A 25,769-nucleotide genomic window follows, 5' to 3' on the forward strand; every position below is an offset into this window, starting at 1 on the left:
CCACCTGTCTTCACTCAACTTTACTCAGTTCCTGTGTGAAGGACCTAGGGACACTGTTGGACCCTCCTGAGACTTTTAATGAGGGTTTGCTTGGCTTTGTAGAAATTACTCCAGAATGTGACCTCAAATAAAATCAAAATGCATTTCTTGTGGCATGCCCTGATAACAGGGGGGGGTCTCACAGAATGATGCATTGTGGGATTATTTTCAGTGAACAAAGGACGCACCAGGAGGATTTCACAGTAAACAGGTGTGAAGAGTTTAATTTACTTTCTGCAGCAAATAACCCCTATCTCACGTGGACTACTAGGGACACAGCTTCAAGATGTATAACTATGGGATAACATGGTTTTGGTAATTAAATATTCATGGTAAATAGGCCCAATGGCCTGTGATGGGTTTTTAGATGGGGTAAGATCCAAGTTACCCGGGAAAGAATTTTCTGTAGTATCTGGCTGATGAATCTTGCCCATATGCTCAGGGTTTAGCTGATCGCCATATTTGGGGTCGGGAAGGAATTTTCCTCCAGGGCAGATTGGAAGGCCCTGGAGGTTTTTCGCCTTCCTCTGTAGCATGGGGCACGGGTCACTTGCTGGAGGATTCTCTGCTCCTTGAGGTCTTCAAACTACAATTTGAGGACTTCAATAGCACAATATAGGTGTGAGGTCTTTTTTAGGAGTGGTGGGTGAAATTCTGTGGCCTGCGTTGTGCAGGAGGTCGGACTAGATGATCATAATGGTCCCTTCTGGCCTAAATATCTATGAATCTATGAATCTATGAAACTATTTTAGATGTTTACAGGTGACGATTTAATGTGGTTTAAATTAAAGCTGTAAACACACTGCAGGAGACGGATAGTGCCACATTTTTTTTGATATTCTGCAATTGGGACTATAAGTAATAAGCATGCTGCCTTTCCGGTTGGCTCGGAAGATTAAGTTATCTTTACATTGGCTATTTTGCAGTTGAAAGACACAGCCACACTCCACTTACTTAAACCAGCAGAAAGCCAGCTGGGGCTACTCCTGCACTCCAAAAGCATTCAGATCAACAGCCTCCTAGCCAAAATGAAGGAAGTACTACAAGACCTGCAGCGCACGCCATTGGACAAAATTCAGACGCTGCCCCGTGTTCTAGCACAGCTGCGTAAACTGCTGAAATGGAGATGCAGAAAGACTCTTGCCCAGTAGACACGCCGGGTGTTGCAATGTTAGATTTCTCTCTAGCCAAGTAAGGTTACACGGGCAGTTCACTGTAGAAACAATAAAACTCATTTTCAAGCATGTCGTAAGTGTTTAGCTGTATTCCAGCGTAGAGCAGCTATGGCACTAAACAGCACATTTGAAAATAGGCAGTGGATTGTATATGCCTACGGATCGACAGTACATGCGCGCTAGTTTGACAGAATGAGAAGGTGGTTCTTATAGGTAGGAGAAAGGACAATAGGGGTCACCTTCAGTTTGGTGGGAGCCTATACCAGACCGTGCCTGTTGTGTGACTCAGTGAGCAGGCCTGGCACCCTGGCCCAGCATTTCTGCCCAGAAATTCATTGTGGAATGAATACGCAGCATGCGTATAATGTAACAAAACACCCCTCATGGTTACTAAAGGGGAAGGGTCTGAATATGAAAGAAAGGAAAAGATTGTGGATGAAGAGCCTTGTGTGGTATGAACTCTCCCCAATTCTTATCACAGTGATCGTTCCAGGAGCTTAACAGTGAAGTAGCCTGAGCGACTAGGGTTGGTATTGAACAAGCTGGCTGGTGTGTTTTTATTTGAGGCTTTCAAAGTGAGACAGGGTGAAGAGAATGGGGCTCTGCCACAGATCCTAAGCGAAACGGCAAGTTAATCAAAGAAATGGAGCTAAGAATTTTTTTCCCTCTGTGAACTAGTTTTCTTAAATGAAACAGGCACCACAAACAGTCTGTCCTTGTAAGTCACTTTCTCCAGTCTTCATGATTCTCTTGCTCTCTGAAAGGCCTTCAGTTTGTCTACAATTTTCTTGAAGAGCCCAGACCTGAATGGAGTATATTCTAGGAGTGGTCTGACTGGTACTCACTGAAAAGAGACTGCAAGTTCACTGCTCTCCAACAACATATGGTGTCTGTGCATATAGCCTAATTTTTTTTGCTCCCTACCATTTCACAGTACCAGCTCATACCTAATTCACTATGATCAAACTTGGGCCTCTTAATGTACTGAATGCCAGATTTCTCTCCCCTTGATTAGCTGGGTTTCATATTTCCCCCAGGTACAGTAGCTTGCATTTTAACAAGTTCAGATTCATTTTATTATTTCCTGATGATATTTCTACCTCTCTAGGTCCCTTTATTAGTCATCACTATACCTTCTTTAGTCTTTCAGCTAGTTTTCCATCCATTTGGCAGCACTCATAACCAAATCAATTTCAATTAGTTTTTCCAAGTAAAATTTCAAAATGCTATCAAATGATGTACCAGAATTCAGATCTTAGACGTTTATTAGTTTAGTAAATGTATTAAAAGGTGATCATGTTCATGTGGTATGACATTCTTTATAAACTCATTCTGCTTATTCTTTATGGCTGTTATAGATGTTTACATCCAGTGTACCTAGGAAGGCATGACGTTACAGAATTTTATAAACTTAGAAAAAAATTACTTATCTAATAAATATTCCTTCCATAAACTGAGTGTGTTCTGAAGTGTTTTATGCTGTCCCTACATCATTCCTCCTGTTTGAAACTTCTTGGCTTGGACACAAAGGGTGCCCCTATGATTTTCACTATTGTACTAGCAATTGGGATGGATGTGGAAATTGGATCAAGACTCAATACAAATAAATAATAATGTCCAAAAGACTTCTTTGGGTGCCACTTAGTTATTCACTCCATTTAGTTTTGTACGGTATAATTCAAACAGGTGTTAGAACCTTGCCTCTTCATTATGTTGTGTGTGTCCAGGGGAGTGACCAGGAAGCAACTGCTGAGAACCACCGCTGTGTGACAATTAAACCACTTGAATTCTACAAATGAGATTAGGGAAAACAGGATTTTTTAAAAATAGTTCATTCAAATGCCACTATCAAAGGCAAGGGATAAATGGGAAGTTTATATTGCCATTACAAGGAAGAAACCACAACCCTCTGGAAGGAACGTTCCTACAGGACTGAATACCAGAAGAACAATACATTCAATACCTAACGGCAAAGGACAGATAGATGAGCCTGCAAATAGCTAGGCAACAAGAAAAAAGTCATTAAATAAAATAAGGGTTGAATAATACTTGTGTGTTCTGCCATCAGGTCCCAAGTTTACTCTTAGCAAAAGCCAATTAGTTAAAATATTACAACTTTGGCTTCTTCCCTATAATAAAATTGCAGTGAAGAGACCATTTAGTCACACAAAATCCTTCATGAGTAAAGAAAATACAAATTTACTTTTATTATGACTATAAAGAGATAAATTTAACACAATTAGCCGCATACTCAGTACTCAGTGATACATCTGTCTGTGCTAGATAAAGTCAGTGCTCTTACTGCTAACAACAAAATAGATCTTGTCTTTCTTAATGAAGCATTGTGCATGCCTGCAGGATATTTATTGGTTTGCCATTACAGTTATCTTGTCAGACAAGTCTCAAATACACACAAAGCTTTACTCAGGGACCAAAATAGGAAGCAAAATTTTTATTTAAAAAAGAAACATTAAAAACAGCAAATGTCTAGTCAGATCATATAAAGCACTTTAAATTAATCTTTTGACATTATTTACACTATTGTATATGTAAATATCTGAAACTGTACATGTTTAAACAAATCTTCATTTAGCAAACAGGCTGAATAAACTGATTGCTCTTGTAATCTTTTAAATCAGCTGTCCTAGAGCTGTCTGAGTATTTTAGAAGTGAAAAGATTCAAAACACAAGACTAACATAATATTTTATCCTTCAGACCATTTCTGTACAATTAATTCAGTCATAACTCTGTACAGCAATCATGCACTCTTTTGTAAAACACTATAAAAAGACCAAATGTACATACATTACAAGGCATTGGACATTATTTTACAGCCTAGGTTCTTGAATAGGTAAAGGGAAGGGGTATGTTCTCTTCCTTGTTAGTTCTTTAGTTAATTTCAAAAAAGCTACATGAGATCCTGTAAGTACCATTTCCATTCCCCAGAGCATCTGCTATAATGCTGCTCATGGTGGCTTTAAAACTTGCCTTTTTAGTATCCAGTCAGCTGATCTGCAACAGCAAAACTGATACCAAAAATATGTAAAATTTCTACAACATGCAAGCTAGAGAATAAGTAAAAATCTGCCATTTAAGTCACTGTATTGCCTTCCACATATCTATACAATAAGGTCAGTAAAGACACTTTTAAAGCCATTTTCAGTGTTTCATCCAGTTTATGGACAAGTGTTTATGCACTTAACCTTCTGAAATGGAACATACCAATGTTGTGTATCAATCATTCATTGCACGCTGACCATAAACAGATGTTACACATATGCATAGTTTACTGATCAGCAGGTATTTCTCTCATGACCCTAACTTAACAAAGGTGCTTTTGTAGTCACTCATCATCTACTTCTCCTTTACACATCTTTACTCCAGAGCACCAGTACTGCACAAGTTCCATAGTCACAGCTTTGCCACCAGGAGCTGCTCTTTGAGCCCCTTTCTCTGGCCTACAGCATCTTAGCACTCACTTCTGACAATGCAGCTGCACTGCTCAACCTTAAATCAGAAAAAATAGAAACCCTTAACCTGAAACCTTAAGTACCTGAAAACTTTAATGCTAAGCCTTACCTTTGCCATAAAGCTTTTAGTACATGGGTCGTTCCCCCATACAAACATTAACAATTATATTGCACAGCTTTCCACTGCAAACCCCACATAGTCATTTCATAACACAGTCAGAACTCTTTAAAGATTCTTCACTTAGAGCACTCCAGAATATCAAAGTACAGGTGTTCATGCTCACGTCTACTAATCATTACAGGGCCCCCAAAATACATTGCATCAAATATTGCAGAACATTCTGAAATTCAAGGGAAACAAGACCGTTTTCACAAACTAATATTCTTTGAACTATGTTCTTCAAATGCATTGTGGACGAATAGGATTCTTCGGAGGGCTGAGAAAAACAAGTGTGGCTGTCAAAACAAAGTTACAGCGACACCTGACACTCAGGTCCCCATCTCATTCAAGCACCCTGCACAAGGACTTTTTCCAACTTGGATTTCCTGTCATTTATCGTCCGTGTGTCCTGTGAAATTGCTACTTCTTTTACTGCACACACATCTTTTCCATAAAAGGAAAAGAAGTAAGGTCTTAAATATATTTAAGTCTTAGCATTTCAATCTGAGACGCATTTACATCTAATGGCAAGGCAGAAACTGAGCTTGGATAAAAATCTTCAGCGAGTTTGTTCCCTTAAGTTTTAGGAAAGAAAAAACTGCTGTACTTGAAACAATTTGTAGAACTCAATTCTTCTGTAAATCAGTATTGAGCAGCCTGGGGGTATTAAAGTTGATGCCTTGATGGATCCCAGTGTAAATCCTTTATTTACTTCTGGCAAATGACTTCATCTCCCCTTCGCTGCCTGGCATACCACTGAAATTCACCTCAAACAGCCTGACTGTTGGGCTATTTAGACATTGACAAAAGTAGGTTCACCTGAAAGGCAAAATTAAAGTATATGTTAGCTATTGTGTTGTTACCATCATCCAAGGTCAGGAGCAGACTTATGCTGTTTGAGCATCTAAACAAACATTCTACGAATCTCCAAGGATTTAGAGGAACCAAGAGAACAATTATAAGAATATTGGTCAATCACCAGTTCTAGCTAACTTACAGACTCCTACTATGCAATCGATGACTTGACAGACTAGCTCTTTCAGCTGTTACAGTCTATTGTGTCAACACAGCTTCTAATAAGTGTGTGTGTATCTGCATGTGATTTTAAAAGAAAGTTATGTGCAATAGGCATTTGAGAGACAATTAGGTAAATTTAAAATACCCAAGAGGCACATTCTGAATCATTTACATTATTAATAACCTGCAAACTTTAGCTTACATAAACCAGAAGGGGAGGCATAAAAGAGATCCAAAAGACTGGGGCATCATTGTCCATCACTGAAAGAACAGAAATCTGACTACTGCGGGGAAAAATCCACCTTATCCCAGTAGATTATTCCTGCTCCATCTTCAGAGGAAGTTAATACTCTTCTCCCACTTCATGTTCCCTGTCAAAATACCCTGTAGGGAAATTCCTCCTGTCCACATATTTGATGAACAGTTTAATACTGTGTGAACAAGAATCACCAGTTGATCCCCTATACCCAAGATACCACTGATGTCCAATAATTTTATTTTTTTTTAAGCTATGGGATTGCTAAAACAGTGGCTTATGCAGGGCCTCCTGATGCAGAGAATTCCTTCCACTGATTATCTTTGAGGATAAAGGCCCTCCTTATACCTGAAATTCTGTTTAAGTTTCCATGATTAGTCACATTTTTCCAGTTGTTGTTTAGTTCAAACAGATCCTTGCAATTCCTTCAGAATTTTTATACACCTAGCACCTCTGATCACTTCTCCAAAGAGGAAAGATGCCCAAAGTGGGTGTAGTTCACCAGAAAAGTCCTTGCCATGTACAATAAAATCCCAATGTTGCATGTCTTAATCACTAATCTCAGTTTTAAAACAGCCTAACAGATATTTGTAAAAACTAAACAATTGCATTTGCTCAGGGTTTAGAGTTCAAATTAATTTTGGATTTTCAAAGAATCAGAAAAGAGGAATACGAATAAAAATTGGGCAAAATGGAAAAGCAGGTTAATTTAAAAGTGTGAGCTAGTCATGCAAAAATGAGTAATCTGTAAAATAAGGAGCTTCACTTTATACCTGTTCCATTGAAGGACAAGCTATGATCTGGAGATCTTCATTGCTAAATTCTTCCTTTAACAAAGCATGGAGTTTCTGGAACACTTGCTGAATATTATTCTTTACAAAGGAAAGAAAAATATTTAGTGTTGGAATATCACAAGATCTGTCTCAAATATGAAACAAACTGAACATCCTGTGTATCAAACAGCCCCTGAAGTGAATGGAGCTGTATGTGTGGTAGAACTCTGTGCTCTTAAAAGTGGTTCTCCTCTAAAAAGTAACTCTAAAAATGGCATGGAGAGGTTTCCTTGTCTATTGTGTGACGACTCCAGGTAATATGTGCTATGTTAACAAATAAAAGATGGGGAGGAGGGGGGGAGAGAGAGAGCGTTCTTAACACTTAGCCCTGTACACTTAACCTGGCATCTAAGAACCATGCTGGGTTTTCTTGTGTGTGCACATTCACCAGTAACAGGTCCCCTATTAAACCTGGGCAACCCTCATTGCCTTTGATCGGTCTGCACAGGTATACCTGACTGGACTTACCAAATGTTGGTGATACACAAGAATAAACAGAATCCAGTCAATTCTCTCACTATAGTGTTTGCTGTGCACACTGGATAGGAGTAAAAGCAATATACATTTATTTTCTTTACTCTGAACACTTACATCAGGTCTGTGGAATAAGGTGCCATTTTTAAATGATCCCTTTTCAGAGCAAAGCCACACTATAATTTATGATACACTAGACTGCTTACTTATTACATGCATGGTGTCTTTCATATGATTACTGTCTGGCTTTCTAATGTACAATAACTCACATACAAGAGTCTATGTAATGGACAAGAACACCAGAAATTCAGAAAATCTTGTGAGAGTTAACAAGAAAAACAAATAATCATCTGATAAAGAAACTTAGAAACAGCTACATTAATTCATTCCTACAAAAATAAATGAGCTTACAAAGCACACTTTCAGAAGCTACTCAACTATGTCAAGGTTGGCCAAACTATGGAAAGTATGCTGATGTATACACTAACAATACTTACCCTAACTGGCTTAAACAAAATGAATTCAGTATCCTTATTGGCCAAGTATAATGACATGCTTCGTAACATTGATGGCAGCTTTGTTTTTATTGTCTTATAAGTGGAAGACACTAAATCATTGACCTTTGCTGGAAATAAAGTTTAAAATTATTAGACACAAATATTTGCTCCTGCTGGTTGAAAGTCTATGTTCCAAATGATCCCCTCTATTTTTTCCCTACTTTATGTACATCACCACCCCAGTCCCCTCTGAACCCCCAAAATCACAGTCACCACCCTTCAGTGGTAAAAAGCCTTGACAAGGCTCCTCCCTTCAAGGTTCCTTATTTAGTTGGAGATGTGACTGTTGGGAAATACTCAGCCCAAAAAAAGAAAACAGTACTTTGAAAATGGCATTGAAAATATGTAGCAACAATACAGAAACCATGTTTCAACCCAGCACAGCATTCCTGTGATGGTAGGCTGCATAGCCATCTGAGGCATATGGTTAGTTCTAGGTGCTCTGTCTGTCTCCATGAAGAATGGCCATGAGCACTTTAAAGAAATCTTGCAAAGAAGCTTGAAGAAAACATGGGGAAATATTCAAGAGCTTTGGGGAAAATAGGGTTACATATTTTTTTTTTTACTTTCGCAGCTTTTGTATTTTCCTTTCCCTCCTCCTGTCTCTGAGAAATCTGACAGCATGGCAAATAGCTCATTGGCACTGTCCTACATACCAGCTGCTTCTTGAAATTTCATTTAAGATAAACAGGTTTTCATTTGCAAACATGCTATATTCACATTTACATTTATGTACAGAATCACAAAGCAAATGTTAAGACATATTCCTGAAGAAACTAGAAACTATAGCCAAGAGTTCCAATTAGCAGCAAGATTGTCTGACCTCCAATGAGGCAGCACTGAATTATGAGCAAATGGGTCAGGCTTTGCATTTTAAGAACTTAGTGCAACTAAAGGTTCAGATCTATGACACAAAGATTCAGATTTCTAGTTCTGCTTGCTATAAATATCACAAAATATTAACTGCTCAAAGCCAACGAAGGTTCCTCGGAAGTGTTCTCATTTGAGTTCTTAATATGAGGAAATTTGTAGTTGGCTTCCCACTTTACATTTTCAGCTCTTGAGAATATGCAATGTATTTTAGGCTAATTTTGAAAGTCATGACCTAGTAATACACAAAACAAATTATTCCTGAAATGGCCTAGCCCAGAATGCATTTTGTATTGCTTTAATGTTCTCAAAAGTGATAACTAGAAAGGTTGTACCAATAAGACTATTCTGAATAAAATGAAAAATGTAAAGCAAAGGAATACCTGGATGTGCCCAAGGCTGCTGTGAAAGGTTGTATTTGGGACCTCCTTGACTGGCCATTGCTTTTAATGCAGCAACCTAAAACAATGAGATTGAAAGAATGAGAAATTTTTGTTTCCATTGGAATCAAAAAGTGAAATCATGTCAAACAAGCCAGTAACATTTAAATAAATCTCTTAAAATTTCTAGTCTGAGACCATTTTTTGCCTTTCTTGTATATTTTGATTGAGGATATAAATAAAAGGAAAGTCAAGTCATGACAAACAATTCCAAAAACAATAGGGTAAGATTTATGCTCCATATTTATTTATTTATACAATTAATAGGAGGCTAATTTAAGCTTGATAATACTTATGCCTGCCATACATGAAAAGGGAAGCAAAATGAGATACATTAACTATTTCACAAGAATCTGTAGCTACATAAAAGATAACAGTAAGCCTTTAAAAAAGGAAAAGTGTACCTAGCCAATCTTGGCCAAAGAAATGCAAATGCAACAGTCAAAACCATGTACACATCTTAACATGCTGAGTTGTCAGAATGTCATATGGTACAATACAAAAACTCTTCTCACAACTGAAATTAGAAATGGGACCAGATTTACAAATATGTTTAGATGCCTACAGATAGGCCCTAGAGGGATTTACAAAAGTGCCTAAGTGAGTTAGGTGCATAACTCCTATGATTTTCAATAGAATTTATGCACCTAGCTTACTTAGGCCCCCCAGTGGGATATACTAAAGTGCCTAAGTAAGCTAGGTTCGTCAATCTGTGATTTTCAATCCATCCTTCGGCATGTAAATATTTCATCTAGTCCATGGACTACGGTAAGATAGATACTTTTTTAAAAGTAAATGCACTGTTTTAATTTTCTGAACTCCCAAAAGCAAAGAAACAGGATAACTTTGGTGTCCTTGCAACGCTGCAACCACTAGTCTTGAGGTTTCATGATCCTCATGATAAACCTGTTTATAAGCAGTTATGCTAAAGAGGTTACAAATACGAGGATTCATAACAGTGCTCAGCATGTCCAGTGCTTTTCCTCTTCAAAGCACTTTACAAACATCACTTCTATTGTACGATCTTTCCACACTGACCTTGCATATAAAGGGATAACTTCCAGAGAACAAACAGCATTAACACTGGTTCAGAGATGCATACTGAACAGAAAGGAAGCTTTGCTGCACCCTCCTTCAAACAGACACATTTACTACTTAAAGTCTATCCTACAGAAAGTGTTACTATAAAAAAGTCTGACAAAAGTTACCTCCATGGATCTCTGGCCTCCATCTCAACAGTATACATCAGGAGAAAAAAAAAAAAAAGCTATTTAATATAGACTACTTCTATCTGCCAAGGATAAGAACACTATTCTTCCATGAAAAATACTGCCCTAAAAGTACTGTGTTACAATCTCTCACACTGCAAATATAACTTGTATTGCCATTCTAAGCAAAACCATTATGGTTTATTCTCAGGTATGTTCGCTTGGTTGGGTTTAGTTCATGTTCATCACTTAAAATGTGACACAGTAATTCTGTTCTTAAAGCTTTCAATACCATATTCATAAAAACTGTGGTAAGAAAATAAAGCAGTTGCAAAGTCAATCATGTAGAAGTTAGGAAATTACAAACTATCGTAATGCATTTGAACATGCAACCTTAATTCTGGCATTTCCTAACTTTTCAGTGAAAAAACTGCTAAATGAACATTATGATGTTCCTGTTTTTTTTAAAAAAAGCAAACTGAAAAAAAAAAAAACAAATTCCATCATGTGGCATCATATTAACACCCACATGGCTCATCAGCAGGGTCAGAACCTTAATATCCACTGCACAGATCTCTGACACTTGAACTAAGAGTAACTGGCAGCAATCGTAGATGGTCATCCTCCATGTGGACCAGCACTAGAGGGGGATGAGACATATTGGCTAGTGGATAGTTACTGACAGCAGAAGAATGGCCAAACTCGGGAATTTTGGGTTCCATTCCAAGTTAGTGGTTACAGACCCTTCTGCCCCAGCCTCCCAACTCCACTATCCCGTTCATCCGAATCCTGCATCTTCCTCTGCTCCTGCGCCAGGAGCAGCACTTGCAAGGAAAAGTCCTGCTCACCCCACACCTGCCCGGGCATTCCCAATACTGACAGAATCTTTGGAGAATGTAACTAATTTAACTAACTGCCAGACTAAGCCTCTAAGCACATGACACCTGTGATTTTTCAAGAGCTTACACACTCAGTAAAATTTGGCTGGCTTTTCACAAAACACCAAAACATAAATCCCCGGCACCAAGGCACCCCCTTCCCTCCGGCTAAATTTCATGTCCCTGCTCCAAAGCACTGAATCAATGCGCTTCTCAATGAAACAGCATGAGAATTATTTTTAACATAGGCAAAATATGTTTCCCTAATCTCATTCTCAGCAACGGAGGAACAATTTCTGCTGAGGTTATAAGCAACTGAAAACGGAGTCTTATAATGGGAAGTGTCAGGCAACCTTAAGTATAGGCTGTTCTACCAACGCCATCTATTATAAAATGAACATTAAACAAATTTAAATACAAATTAATCCTGCCATTTCAGGAAAAAACATTTCAATCAACACAGTGAATACATAGCCTCTTTGTACCTTTGACATGAACTCCTCCAGTTGTTCTATAAACTGTTTGGTTTGCTGCTGAATAAACTGCTCACAAGCTGATTTCAGGTGGTGATCCACATCTTTCTTAGAGTCAAAATAATGTTCTCTGATCTCTGGAGTACCCTTGAACATAAGACAATTATCTTCTTTTTATTTGCCCAGAAATCACCACACATTTAAACGAAATGAGATTTTTTCTTCCTACGCGGCGTTAACAAAAAGACTCCATATTACCTCCAGTAAGAACTGTATCAGTGCGTTGTTGCTGTTTAGCCTAAAAAATCTTGGAACAGTCTTTGGGTTCAGGATTTTAAATGCTGCATCTGTGAAGCAGAAAGTCAACCAGACTGTAAATGTGTAGGATTCAGCCAGAGTAAATTTAAACAGAAATGCTTCATTTCTTCATTACAATGGCATGGTGTGATTACTACTATTTGTTATTAAAGTAGCGCGCGAGGCCCCAGTCAGATGAGCGTCCCTCATGCTAGACCCAATACAACAACAAAATGAAAGAGAGTCCACACACTGGGGAGTTTATAATGACCTCACCGCACATTAAGCAGCAGTGCCCTTTGTTTGGCTTGTCAGAGAAGGTGTGTTACTCCTTTAAGGATTAGAAAGCCAGCGAGATACATACTAAGTAGAGGCTGCTCCAGGACAGGTCAACGTGGGGATGCAGACCCATTTCCCTCCCCTCCCCAGGTGATCAGAAGAGAAGGGGACTATTTACACCCATATTTGTGCAGTACACACCCTCTTTTTCATTTGGACCAGGCCAAGCAGCACCCCCCTCCCATCCACGGCAACAGCTGAAATACCAGATCTCATCATGATCTGTGGTGGGCATTACGCTAGTCACTCCTTTGGGGGGGGGTCATGCCTAGGAATGAATTTTTCCCTCACCAGATTGGCCAAAGAAAGGTGGTTATTTTTACCTTCCCGCAGCAAGTTGGGGGGCTTAGTAGGATGAACAAATGAAAAGGGGGGGTTAGCCTATCATGTCACAACTCATGATGTAAGCTTGGAATGGATGTCCACTGCAGCTCTTTTGTAGGGAAGGGATAGAGTGATCAAATAAAATGGACCGGGAAATTATTTAAAGGAGGTATTCTTTAAAGGAGTAGAAATTGGGGGTTTGGGGCTCCAATGACTGATATGGCAGGGAGTCAATCCGCTCTTTTATAGCCCCTTTTAATACTCATTCAAGGGGACGCGGGGTGGTGAGGTCCCAGCAGCAGGTTGGCTGGGGACTAAGACAGGAAAGGGGGAGGGCTGCCAGCAGCCCCTGGGATATATGTAAGTGATTATGGAAGTACCTGCACTGTACTCTTATCTGCCAGCTACTCTAAGACATTTAGGAATAAAATTGCGGGCTAATTAAACCACATCCAGAATCTCCTATCCTCCTTCTGGTATAGCCAGACAACCTAATATTTGTTAGTGCCAGCAACGTAATGGTGCTGTCCAAGACAAAACCTGTTCTTACGAAGGTACACTTCAAATAGACAGATACAATACACCAAAATGCACTCGGCCATACAGAGAATGGTGATTGTTTAGGGCCCATCCTGCAAACCCTGAGTTATGTCTGAGTGGTCCTACAGATGTCAGTGGGATTATTCACAGAACTTGGGAGTTAGTCACTTGAGTAAAGGTTTACAGAATTAGACCCATGCAGCATCACAAACCAGTGACTGATGTGTTAGATGCATGGTGTTTGTTTTTTAATAAGGGAAGGGGAAGGTGACAAAATTTCAGTACTGAATTGGGTTTGTGTTTATGAGGTTTGTGGAAGTAGTGAGAAGAAAAGTAGTAATACTGATACTTGCAGTAAATGTACCGACATATAAGTGCCAAAGAAAATGAACCCATTTCCAAAGAGGTGTGAGAGATTAAAGGGATACCATCAGCCTGAAAACTAGTCAAATTTTAAAAAATTAATTAGAAGTATTTTCAGGTACTGCCTGTGTCCCAGACGCCATTTGCCGATTTGTTTTATATACCCATATCTTCCTTTTATTTTTAAAAAGAGTTTCTCTCCCATGTTGCTGTATAAAAGGCCCACACAAACAGGATAAACTGACTATTGGAAGACTAGCTATCTTGGAAATGCTGTTAAATACACAAAGTCAACAAAAAAAAGCTATATTCCCCCATATCTCTTTCAGTTATAATAATCTTAGTGTTATAAGTATTACTTATAAGTACCTCTTTTTCAGACAGGAGCATGATTTTTAAGTTGATGATGTCTCAAACTTTAAATCCACATTTGATTTAAGTGAAGTCTATTTGCAGAGAGCTTGGTCCAACCGAACCCCTTTTCCTGTTACTTACCACCTTCGTAAGACACTGGCTGGTACAAAAATTTATTCATTTAAAAAAAAGATACAGAACAAACTTTTATGTCAGCCAGGACAAGACACCATAAGGACATATTTACCCTTTAACCTCCAGCCAACTAGAAACTACTTAATAGGAGGGAGGTCTCATTGATGTTCAAATGCAATAGATGTAATTGTTAGTAATAAGATTCAGTAACTTCAAGGCAAAGATAACAGTGTATTAGATGACAGAAAAGAAAGGTTATTTCTGCAACTTACTCTTCTGTAATGGAAAGAGATGCTCCAGCTCCTTTTTCTCAGGCTTATGAACAGCACTGAGTCTCTCTCACCCTTCCCTTTTTCATTAAGGTTTTTTTCCCCTCTGTGCTTCATAATGCACTCTCAGGAAAACGTTAATAACCTCTTCTGGATGACCTCTGCTCTTTATTTTTCCTGCTCACTAGATGTATGTATGCTTCATGAAACAACTCTCACCGTGATAAATAGAAAAGTATTGACTAACTTTACAGTATAAGGAATATTTCTCTAGTCAAACTTCGACAGAAAAGACTGGGGCAATTTTAATTTTGACCTAGGCAAGTAAGTTTCATGTTATTAAAATCAATTTGTTAAGTAGCAAGAAACTTCTCTGCAGAGTATAGATAAGGATGAAAGATATTTCAGCACAATACAAATGTGAAGCTTATTATTTAGCATTTTTTTTTTAAAACAGCATGTATGAATTGGACAAGTCAGTGGCAAAAGCACAGATATGCACTTGATATAAATCAAAAGTATAGTAGAGTTTGTTAGAAGCATTCTGAGCTGCTCTGCTTAGTAGGTAAAACCTGTATTAGAAAGGATTAGAACAAGGCAAGACAATGTAGCAAGCATGCAGATCATTGCAGGTGAACATAAAATAAACCCACAACCTTTGCTAGCACATTAGGGGAGGGAAAGCCCCCCCAGCTCTGTCTGCCAGCACTGTGCAGTACCTCTAGTTTTCTTAAGGTCCAGGGAAATTTCCTTAATGGTGAATTCAGTGTGGAAAGGAGCAATTTGTTCACGAAGAATCAAAAGGTGTTTTATTAAGAAAAGCTGTCCATCAACCTGGGTCTAAATTACAATGAGAAAAAGAATGTCAAAAACTTAGAGAAATATTAATACAAGAGCATAATTATAAGTTCTCCCAATTATTTCAGTTACTTGCTTTAATTAATACTAAAGCCCTAGTTTTTTTTTTACAAGTCATTCTAGGTTCATAGCACCAATAATTCTGTCCCGTGTCTGACACGCTACGTTTCTATATTACTTCTGATAACTCATTCAACAGAAACAGATCATTTGCATGCTCCTTAAAAGACCCTGACTACATGCTTTCTGCATTCGTGTGCAAAGCAAGCATAACTCCCACAATCTGACAAAGGCAGCCCACTCTCTCACTTAGACGATCTTTTGTTTCAATGCCTTTGGAATATAATAAAATATGAGAGTATGTCAATAGCCAGGCAGCTGTAGCGCCATAGGGTAAATACTTCTCACACCAGCAGAAGGGGTTTTTCTGTTGATATAGTTAATCCACCTCTCCGAGAGGCGGTAGCTAGGTTGAAGGGAAAATTCTTCAATTGACCTAGCTGCATTTAGACCGGGGTTAGTCAACTTAACTACAGCACTCAAGGCGCTAAATTTTTCATAGCCCTGAACAACATAGCTAGCTTGATCTACTTTTTAAGTGTAGACCAGGCCTAAGAGTTAAACACATTAGCTCTGCCAGACTGTAGTATTTGCTATTCTGTTTTTATTAGGGCTATCAAGTGATTAAAAAAATTAATCACGATTAATTGTGCAATTAATCTCACTGTTAAAAAAATAGAATACTATTTAAATATTTTTGGATGTCTTCTACATTTTCAAACATATTGATTTCAATTACAACACAGAATACAAAGTGTACAGTGCTCACTTTATATTTATTTTTGATTACAAATACTTGCACTATAAAATACAAAAGAAACAGTATTTTTTAATTCACCTCATACAAGTACTGGAGTGCAATCTCTATCATGAAAGTTGAACTTACAAATGTAGAATTATGTATAAAAAAACTGCATTCAAAAATACTACAATGTAAAACTTTAGAGCCTACAAGTCCACTCAGTCCTCCTCCTTGTTCAGCCAATCAGGAAGACAAATAAGTTTGGTTACAATTTGCAGGAGATAATGCTGTCTGCTTTGTGTTTACAATGTCACCTGAAAGTGAGAACAGGCGTTCTCCTAGCACCATTGTAGCCGGTGTCAGAAGAGATTTATGTGCCAGATGTGCTAAAGATTCATGTGCCCCTTCACGTTTCAACCACCATTTCAAAGGACATGAGTCCACGCTGATGATTGCTTCTGCTTGATAACGATCCAAAGCAGAGTGGACCAACACATGTTCATTTTCATCATCTGAGTCAGATGCCACCAGCAGAAGGTTGATTTTCTTTTTTGGTGGTTCAGGTTCTGTAGTTTCCGCTTTCGAATGCTGCTATTTTAAGACTTCTGAAAGCATGCTCCACACCTTGTCCCTCTCAGATTTTGGACGGCACTTCAGATTCTTAAACCTTTGCTTGAGTGCTGTAGCTATTTTTAGAAATCTCACATTGGTACCTTCTTTGCATTTTATCAAATCTGAAGTGAAAGTGAAATCTTAGAATGAATATGTGCTATGTCATCATCCAAGACTGCTATAACATGAAATATATGGCAGAATGAGGGTAAAACAGAATAGGAGACATACAATTCTCCCCCAAGGAATTTAATTAATGCATTATTTTTTTAATTAGCATCATCAGCACAGAAGCACCTCTGGAATGGTGGCCGAAGCATGAAGGGGCCTACGAACGTTTAGCATATCTGGCACGTAAATCCCTTGCAACGCCAGGTACAGAAGTGCCATACGAATGCCTGTTCTCACTTTTAGATGACACTGTAAATAAGAAGCAGGCAGCGTTATCTTCCGTAAATGTAAACAAACTTGTTTGTCTTAGTGAATGGCTGAACAAGAAGTAGGACTGAGTGGACTTGTAGGTTCTAAAATTTTACATTGTTTTGTTTTTGAGTGCAGTTACATAACAAAAAAACCCAAAAACTACATTTCTAAGTTACACTTTCATGATAAAGAGATTGCACTGCAGTACTTGTATGAGGTGAACTGAAAAATACCATTTCTTTTGTTTATCATTTTTACAGTTCAAATATTTGTAACCAAAAACAATATAAAGTGAGCACTGTACACTTTGTATTCTGTGTTGTAAAAGAAATCAATATATTTGAAAATGTAGGAAAAAATCCAAAAATATTTAATAAATTTCACTTGGTATTCTATTGTTTAACAGTGCGATTAATCACGATTCATTTTTTTAATCATGATTAAAAAAATTTTGAGTTAATCACGAGTTAAATGCGATTAATTGACAGCCCTAGTTTTTATCATTAAATGTAAAGCTGAGTTAATTTCTAAGCAGTAAAACAGATACAGAGTACAAGGCTAGAGTTCACCATACTATAAGAACCTTAACTCTTGCATTCTTTGTTATTTCAGCTATGCACTTTTAATGCTGCACACATTTTTAAATCTTGAAGATTTGAATCTTAAATGCCTCATTAAGGTAAAGGAAATGGGACCCAAGATTACACCTCTGAAGTTGCTATTGCTAGGTAGGACAGATTTTTCTCCAAGATTAAGTTAACAAAGCAGCAACATGTGTTTGCATTGCAATGGCTGTACTTTGGCATTAAAAAAGAAAACATTTTAAAAGAAAAAACAAATAATGAACAAAACTGATGAAAAGTAAATCAAATTAACATTTTTAATAAAACAAGGCATTTCTAACAATACAGTATGGAAATTTGCTTTTTTTTTTTTTAAATGAATGACTTCATCTGACAGTGCTCTAGTGAGTGTTAAATTAACATGCCCCAGGATGAAGTGCCGTAAACCCCGATACCAGGAAGTGCGGTGCCTGCACAGAAATCACTGCAGGGTCAAGGCCTCAGTCTCTACAACACTTTCTATCAAGGTTGATCTAATAAAGGATATTGACACAATACCAAATAACTGCAGAACTCTGAACAAGCTGCATATGAAAGATAATAATTTACAGAAATTTTAAGGAAACTTTTCCTGTATCACTGGATTCCCCTGAATCTATCAATTAGTTTCATGAATTATGCTTTTAAAATGACACTCGGAAACAAGTAGGTGTATTTCAAATCAATTACAACCAGCTTTGGTAACTGAAACAAAGGGACTTTTTTTTCTTTTTTTTTTTTAAATAAATTCTAAATATTTTTGCCATTTATACAATCCACTAAGTTTGCTCTATTATTATAGCCCACAACATTTTATTTTTGTTTGTAGCAATTTATCTTTCTGGCTTTTATGAATTAGCAACAACACTCCAATGTTTGTGTTCAATAAACTACAGAGAAACATTTACATTAAAATGTATTTTCAATGAAATTTAAGAAAAAGTTTTCACAAATATTTTTATTATATAGAACACCAACTAAATTGACAGTGTTCCATTAAGAAGAAATGATAGATAAGAGCACCTCTTTTGATCGTACAGACCAATATTGGCAAGGAACAGTCTTATCAACTCGCCCAGTACGGAACTTAATACTCACTATAACACATGCAAGTCCAGTAAAAGTATAGGACACAGAGAAATATAAGGTGCAGAGATGATTAGAGGAATCCCACTTTAATCTATTGTTTAGTTGAGTCATATGAGTTACACTAGCCTATAACCTTTATCTCTACGATTTGCAAGTGTAGTTTTTCAGCACAGTTTGTGTATGCATCATTTTCTCTGCTTTACCACATCTTATATCACAGTGGAATGCAAGCAATTCCAACAGATCTTTGGGGACAGAGACAATGTATTGTGATCAGATTTCAACAGAATTCTGGACAACTCTTTAAGGGCCTTCGTTATATATGAAAGAATCTTACCTAATGAACACTACTGCATTCAAAAAGGTAACTTTGCCTGACCTTATTTTTGGAAATTGAATCTGCAGCTCCCAGCAGTGAGTGAATACAGGCAGATAAAGCCTCTTGTGATAATCCTTGGAATACTGCCCTCTGGAGGGAGGAAAAAAAATGTTTGTCAACCTTCTACATAGCTTAAAGAACATACAGGACGGTGGCTCTGATTCTGAAGTCAAAGGTTCCGCATATGATGCATAAAGTTAAGCACATACGTAAGTGTACAGGGTTGGAGCCACATTAGCAGGGAACACTTTTTCCACATTCAGGAAGATGCAATGGAACCCACAAATATAAAAGATTTTCATAACAAGTAAACAGACTGGATATGGTGGGTGCATAATTAAGCAACTAAAATAAGGAATATACTACATATACTACAAATTTTAACAGAGTTTGTAACCAGTTAGTGACATGGTTGCTCTGAATATGGTTTGTGTCCTTATACACCACATGCTTAATAGTCTATTAGTAACCATGGCACCTAAACAGTGTTTTGCCATTGCCAGTGGCCTAGGCTAGAACATGGCGGTCTTCCTGTAACTATTCAGCACACTACTTTTGCAGTGTAGATGTCACCACCGGATTGAGCTGGAAAACCAACTGTGGCTAGTCCTCCTTTCTCACAGCTCTCTTGGGTAGTAGGACATCTCATACTGCATTGCTCCACTCTGCGTGCATACCTCTGTGCACCCTACCCCTGCTTAGGTAATGTAGGACGGTTACTCAGATTTTCCCAGAACACACTGATATAGAGTAAGGTGTGGACACACAAAACCCACTGTTGTGTCATGGGAAAAAAATTGTTTGAACTTGGCTCCACTGTGTTTGCTGTAAACAGTCAAATGAGAGTGTCACAAAAACTGGTTACAAAAACACTTTTGTATGTGTAGCGTAGCAAGGGCTTTAGATACTCAACAATATATGTAAAGCGTCAGATTTTAAAAAGGTCCACTTAAAACTTCAGTTTGAAAACTGAAACTCTTTTCAGTTGTATGCTGATCAATGATCCCTGTTTCTTCACATACACACTCCCTTATAATTGGGCTATGTAAATAATTCCAAACTGCACTCTCTTTCTTTCAAAGAGTGGGCTCCAACCAAAAACAGTAAAAAACACTAAAGAAGTACTTGTCTATTTTTACTGAGATTATCAAAATGTTAATTATTATATTTTTCCATGTTCCATTTAACACCTCCCACACTTTCACAAATTATGCCTCTTAAATAAGGATTTCTTCAAAAGTGATAAAGTAGCCCTTCTGCTGTGTCTCCTATCAACTGAGTAAAAACAAAAATCAACATACAGCAAAAATGCATGTGTTTTGTGGGTTTCTTAGATATTTACCAGCCTTTTTGTAGTTTTGTTAAATGACAATCTAATTATGAAACTTTTCCTTTAAGAGTAAGTTATCGGAATAAGTACTTCTTGCATCTCCATGAACAGGGTGTTTATTGTATCTGTGATTATTAGATGTGCTTTACACAGATTCACACTGTTGTATACTTTCATATACTTTAAGGCAGGGGTTCTCAGAAAAAAAATTTGGTGGCCTCAGAGTGCCACCATCAACTCTTGCTGGTGGCCACTCTCACACTTCTTCCTAAAATACTTAATTAGCTTTAGGAAAAACAAATAAATATGCACATATACACGTCCAAATCATTGTAATTTATTTATTGCTAATTAGTAAATCTGCTGTGTAAAGTGATATTAATAAACGTACAAGTATCACTTTACACAGCAGATTTACTCAGCCCTGCCACACCTGGGGCAAATGAAGTCCTGGATGGGGTGTCGGGGGAGACAACAGGGGGCTGGAGCCTGAAGCCCCACAGCTGAAGCCTGGGCCCTGTCACTGAGCAGCTACAGCCTGGAGCTGTAGCCCGAAGCCCCCGGCCAGAGCTTGGTGCCCCGCCATCCCAGGGCTGAAGCCCAAAGCCTGAGTCCCACTACCCTTGGGAAGGTGGGGAATTCACTGGCTGCCTTCTCCTTCAGCATTTTACCCCAGGTGTCTCTGGAGGGAGGCAGGACCCAGCTGCTGCTGGTGGCCCCAGCAATCAACACCAAGGCAGTGCATCCAGGAGCAACAGGGAGTCAGAGGGGCTGCTCTATTGCGCCCCTCCAATCACAGCCCAGGAGGCTGCGGCCACAAGAAAAGCACCTGGTGGCCGCATTTGAGAAACACTGCTTAAAGTAGTCTTTTATTTTACGTAAATTTGTCCGTTTCTTGCTATTGTACTTTTACAGTTACTAAAAATGTGATGCAAAAGATTTAAAACATTTTCTAAGGTAACTATAAATTATTCCATTTTTAAGGCCAGAAGGGACCATTATGATCATCTAGTCTGATTGAGTGCATATCACAGGCCACAGAATTTCACCCAATAATTTCTACATCAATCCCATAACTTGCGATTGAGATAGAGCATTATTATTTTTTTCTTTTTTTTTAAATCTGTGTGGTGTGGTATGTAACTTTTTAAACATTACCTGTTGAAAAAATCTTAGCAAGATGGCAAATGCAATTTTGGACCTGATTTGGTGCTTCATTTCTAAATTTACATTTGCAAAATCACTTGTCTTTGAACAATCTGCAATTTGCCAATTTGCAATAAGATGAGACCAGCAAAAAAGGCAACAGCTAACAAAAGATAGATATCAATGTTCTCCAGTTATTTTTAGACAAAAATATTTAGAATTTGTCATCCATTCTCTTTTTATCTACTTTAACTTAAAATGATACAGTAAGTTACAAGAAGAGGTCCATACATCTATACATCTGTACAGTTTAGAGAGACACACTAGAGTCCTTCTGACAGTGGGATACCACATTCCATGTAGATCTGCCGGTGAAATCATAGTCTGCGGTCTGGGATTAAGGGATTCTGCGGTACCTATTTAAAGGTAGAAAACACACATTAAAAAGTTATCACTCTTCTTCAATCTGAAAACAATACATAGTGAATGTTATTTAATGCTGACCTCCATAGGAATGTTACACATTACAAAATTACTTTGTTTTCAACCTCCTCAGAGGGAAGAAACCTGACTTCCAGTATATACATGCACAGATTATGCGGGCAGCTATGTAGGGTTTGAATTCATCTTGAAAATGCACTGAGTGATCTTGAATTGGTGAATATACTCTGAAACATGTATTTAAGAAGAGGGCATACATGGTTATCAAAAAGAAAACACTAGCCTGCCCTCCTAAATAAAAAAAATTGCTAAAAGACATTTGAAAATAACTTTGCTACCACACTCATTCTTCAGGCCATCGGGTCCAGTCAGTGACCCATATCTGAGACTGCGTATCTTCCTTCACCCAATGACAACCATCTACTCCTTCACCCCTGGCCAATTTTATATGTACTACTGACTATCCAAAGGAGATCTAGTTCCTCCTTTGTTAAATGTATTACTTCTATAGGCATTTCTCTGGAAGTTACTGTAGCATCCTAGCTGCTAAAAGGATGTGATGCATAACTACTGAAGAGAGTTATGGGGAAGAAAAGACAGGGGGGAAAACGTAGGAGGGCCCACAGGGCTTTAACAGGAACCCAGAGGTCACCCAGAGGGAGGAGAGAAAAGGAATAATATTAAGTTTACTTTGCTATTCTTTCCTTGCTGTACAGTAGATGACCTGAGCAGATTTAATACAGCTGAAATATAGAATTTAAAATCCATGTTAATATGGCAACATTGTTCTCTGTCCTAACAGCTGACAATGATTTTGTCATGGTGATTATTAGAAGTCACAACCCTGTTACAAGGGCACCCTTCATGACAAAGAAGGTGCAAAAACAACTGTGCACATTCAGATTGGGTTTTCTTAACAACTGGTGGCATGGAACTCCACAGAACTCATCTTTCCCCCAGATTTTGGGGCAACAACTAGTTAACCTCAGTGACAACCACTTTAAAAAATAAAAACTAAAAGGAAGTCTCAGAACCAGTCATGGAACAAAAGCCTGCAATGTCCTGATGTGGGGATAGTCTAACAATCTCTTCCATTTGTGGAGGTCCTACCATTTGTTCAAGGCTAGAATTGTGTGTTCTAGCTGGTTCTAGTCTGGGTCTTTGGTGTGTCAGCCTGGTATGTCCACAGTAGGAAACCATGATAAATCCATGGAATAGTGAAGACAACTGCCAGAGCTAGAAAGATACAACTGGGAAGCAGAATATTAATAAGTTGTAGTAAGATGGAAGGAAAAAAAGTCATCCAGGGATTCCAGGCACATTTAAAGGCATGTAAGCAGTATTCATGTGGCATTCTGGTGTTAACAAAACCAAATTTTATGGAATTAATTACCTTTATAAATGTATAAAAACATGGATCCCAAAATGAGGTTATAAAATTCATAGACTAAAGAACGAATTATTGCAATAACTAGACTACAAGTTATTGAAATCGGTTAAGAAAAACACTGAAAGGATGCAATCACTGTCTGATTCTATGTTTTAAACAGGAAAACATTCTTGAACTACAACTTCCAGAGCGCTCATGTAACACACATGCCAGAATCACAAAAAACCCATTCTTCTCCTGTGATCTCAGCTCTTTATTATACTTCATATGAAAAGATGCTATGCCCCTTGACAACAGGAGTAAGTATTTTGCAGAATGAATGCGTCTGTAGTACAGACATGCCACAATCACCATCACGGGATTAAGGCAGGTAATAAACACACTGAAAATCCAGTTCCTGAGGTGTTCTGGGAAGACAATTTTAAAAAGTTTAAATTAAAATTCTTCAGTCAAAGTTCCTTTTATGCAAGCTCTTCCCAAAATTCTCCAAATACTTTAAAATAATATTTTATTAAAGTAAATATAATTCTCATTATTTGCTTAGATTAATGCCCACTATGTCTATTTTACTACTTCATTTGATATTATAAAATATATTCCCAAACATACCAGATTTTATTAGGTTGCAGGACTCTGGATCTTCTAGCCGCACATCTGAAAATGAAGCATCAGAAGGCAACTTCTTCTGTTCATCTTTTAAACTTTCTGCAATTTGCTGCAGGGGAAGATATGTCATGCAACTATTACGTTAAACAGACTTATTTTTTAAGAAGAATCTGTAACTTATGTTTACAATATAGAAAAAAGTTAACGTGCCCAGCCTACTTGGATTTTCATGGCAAAACCAGATAACTGAACAAATGTTGCTGCTGCTAAATGAAGCTGGTCAGGAATTTTTTCGAGAAAACTTTTTTTTTTTTTTTGGGGGGGGGGGGGGGGGGATATGGATGGTCAGAAAATGCCAATTCATCAAAACCTAAACTGTTTGTGGGAAAGGGTTGATTCTGAATTTTCCATTGAGAAAAAATTTTGAAAATTCAGAGAGGTGCTCAGCAAATGAACTTAACACTATATTATATGAGGACTGCAAGATATTCATTTTTTCTGCTGCTATTTGCTGTGCTAGTTCAGTTGCAACCTTAAGACAGATCAAGATTGTCTAAAGGTGTCATTCTGACACTTTCCAAATGAAAAAGTTCTTTTGCAAGTCTAAATGATTTTTCATTTAAAAATCCAAGTTAACATAGTAAAAAAAAAGTTTAAAAAAATTTTTAAAGGTCAAAACCTAGCTGAAGTATTTGGACTGATCCAATCAAAAAAAAATCAGATTTTGGGTTGGGTGAAAATTTGAGACTGACTTTTTGTCTTGATTCAGTATAAGAAAAATTTTCAAAATCTCAAAAATTCTACCATGATGGGAAAACTACTTCCCACCCAGCACTTCTGTTCATACAGGAACAGAGAAAAGTTTAGTATTGAGATCAGATTCAGAAGCTTTACACTGAATGGTTCTACTCAAAAAAAGTGAATAATAAAACATCACAATGGGAGTCCAAAGTTTATCGGTCTCAATTCCTGTATGAAAAGGTACTCATAAAAATCTTGTTACTTATAAGCTGCCTGCCAGAACTACAAACTAAACCTGGACTCAGTGAAGCTGGATTTGTTTCTTCTCACTCCACCACCAGTAATCAAGGTTCTGTAGGTCAGTTTAGGCCCTCTGTTACACCTGGGCAGCTCTACAACCTTCTAATATTGGCTCAGTGACCCCTGTGTAATCTTATTGCCTTTAATTGGTTTGCACAAGTGTAAACAATTGAATCTCAAGTAAACAACTCTGCTGATGAGCCAGAAGGAACAGACATTGGGCTCACTTTGTTAGCTGTGTTACCTTTGTTATGGCTAACAGAAGTAAAAGGCAAAGATATGTCCCTAAAGTGAATATAATTACATACAAACACATAACAGATCTATCCAGTAAAGAGGTGCCATTTTGACAGTCACTCGCCACATTTTAAGTCATTTTTCCTTGATCTAAAAAAACAGCATCTCCAGAGTGTAAAAAATATTCAAAGAAATACCAAAAAGACAGTAGTGAATGTAAAGTGATATATGTTTTAATATGAGGGTGGTTTCATTAAGCAAAGTTGCTATAAATGTTACTGTTGGGCCAAAATACATAAATATATTCATGTACTGCAAAAGAAATATTCTTTATATTTTTA

The 25,769-nt window shown here is 37.7% G+C and overlaps 1 protein-coding gene across 5 annotated transcripts in view; it reads right to left on the bottom strand.

Annotated features, from left to right (window-relative positions):
* Nucleotides 1-3,651: 3,651 nt before the first annotated feature.
* Nucleotides 3,652-25,769, bottom strand: part of COG3 (component of oligomeric golgi complex 3) — a 49,261-nt gene continuing 27,143 nt past the window's right edge. For 2 of the 5 annotated variants that reach the window (XM_073344687.1, XM_073344723.1), the window contains 10 exons: nt 24,154-24,259; nt 22,005-22,129; nt 19,238-19,327; nt 15,192-15,312; nt 12,110-12,198; nt 11,864-11,998; nt 9,236-9,311; nt 7,923-8,050; nt 6,892-6,990; nt 3,652-5,664 (listed from right to left, as the gene is read on the bottom strand). In XM_073344687.1, the coding sequence (XP_073200788.1) occupies nt 5,635-5,664; nt 6,892-6,990; nt 7,923-8,050; nt 9,236-9,311; nt 11,864-11,998; nt 12,110-12,198; nt 15,192-15,312; nt 19,238-19,327; nt 22,005-22,129; nt 24,154-24,259 (999 nt within the window). In that variant the 3' untranslated portion in view covers nt 3,652-5,634. Of the gene's footprint in view, nt 5,665-6,891; nt 6,991-7,922; nt 8,051-9,235; nt 9,312-11,863; nt 11,999-12,109; nt 12,199-15,191; nt 15,313-19,237; nt 19,328-22,004; nt 22,130-24,153; nt 24,260-25,769 lie in introns of those variants that run through there. The other 3 variants (XM_073344695.1, XM_073344705.1, XM_073344715.1) reach the window with 3 other exon arrangements.

This window comes from Lepidochelys kempii, chromosome 1 (genome assembly GCF_965140265.1).
Source record: "Lepidochelys kempii isolate rLepKem1 chromosome 1, rLepKem1.hap2, whole genome shotgun sequence".
NCBI lineage: Eukaryota > Metazoa > Chordata > Testudines > Cheloniidae > Lepidochelys > Lepidochelys kempii.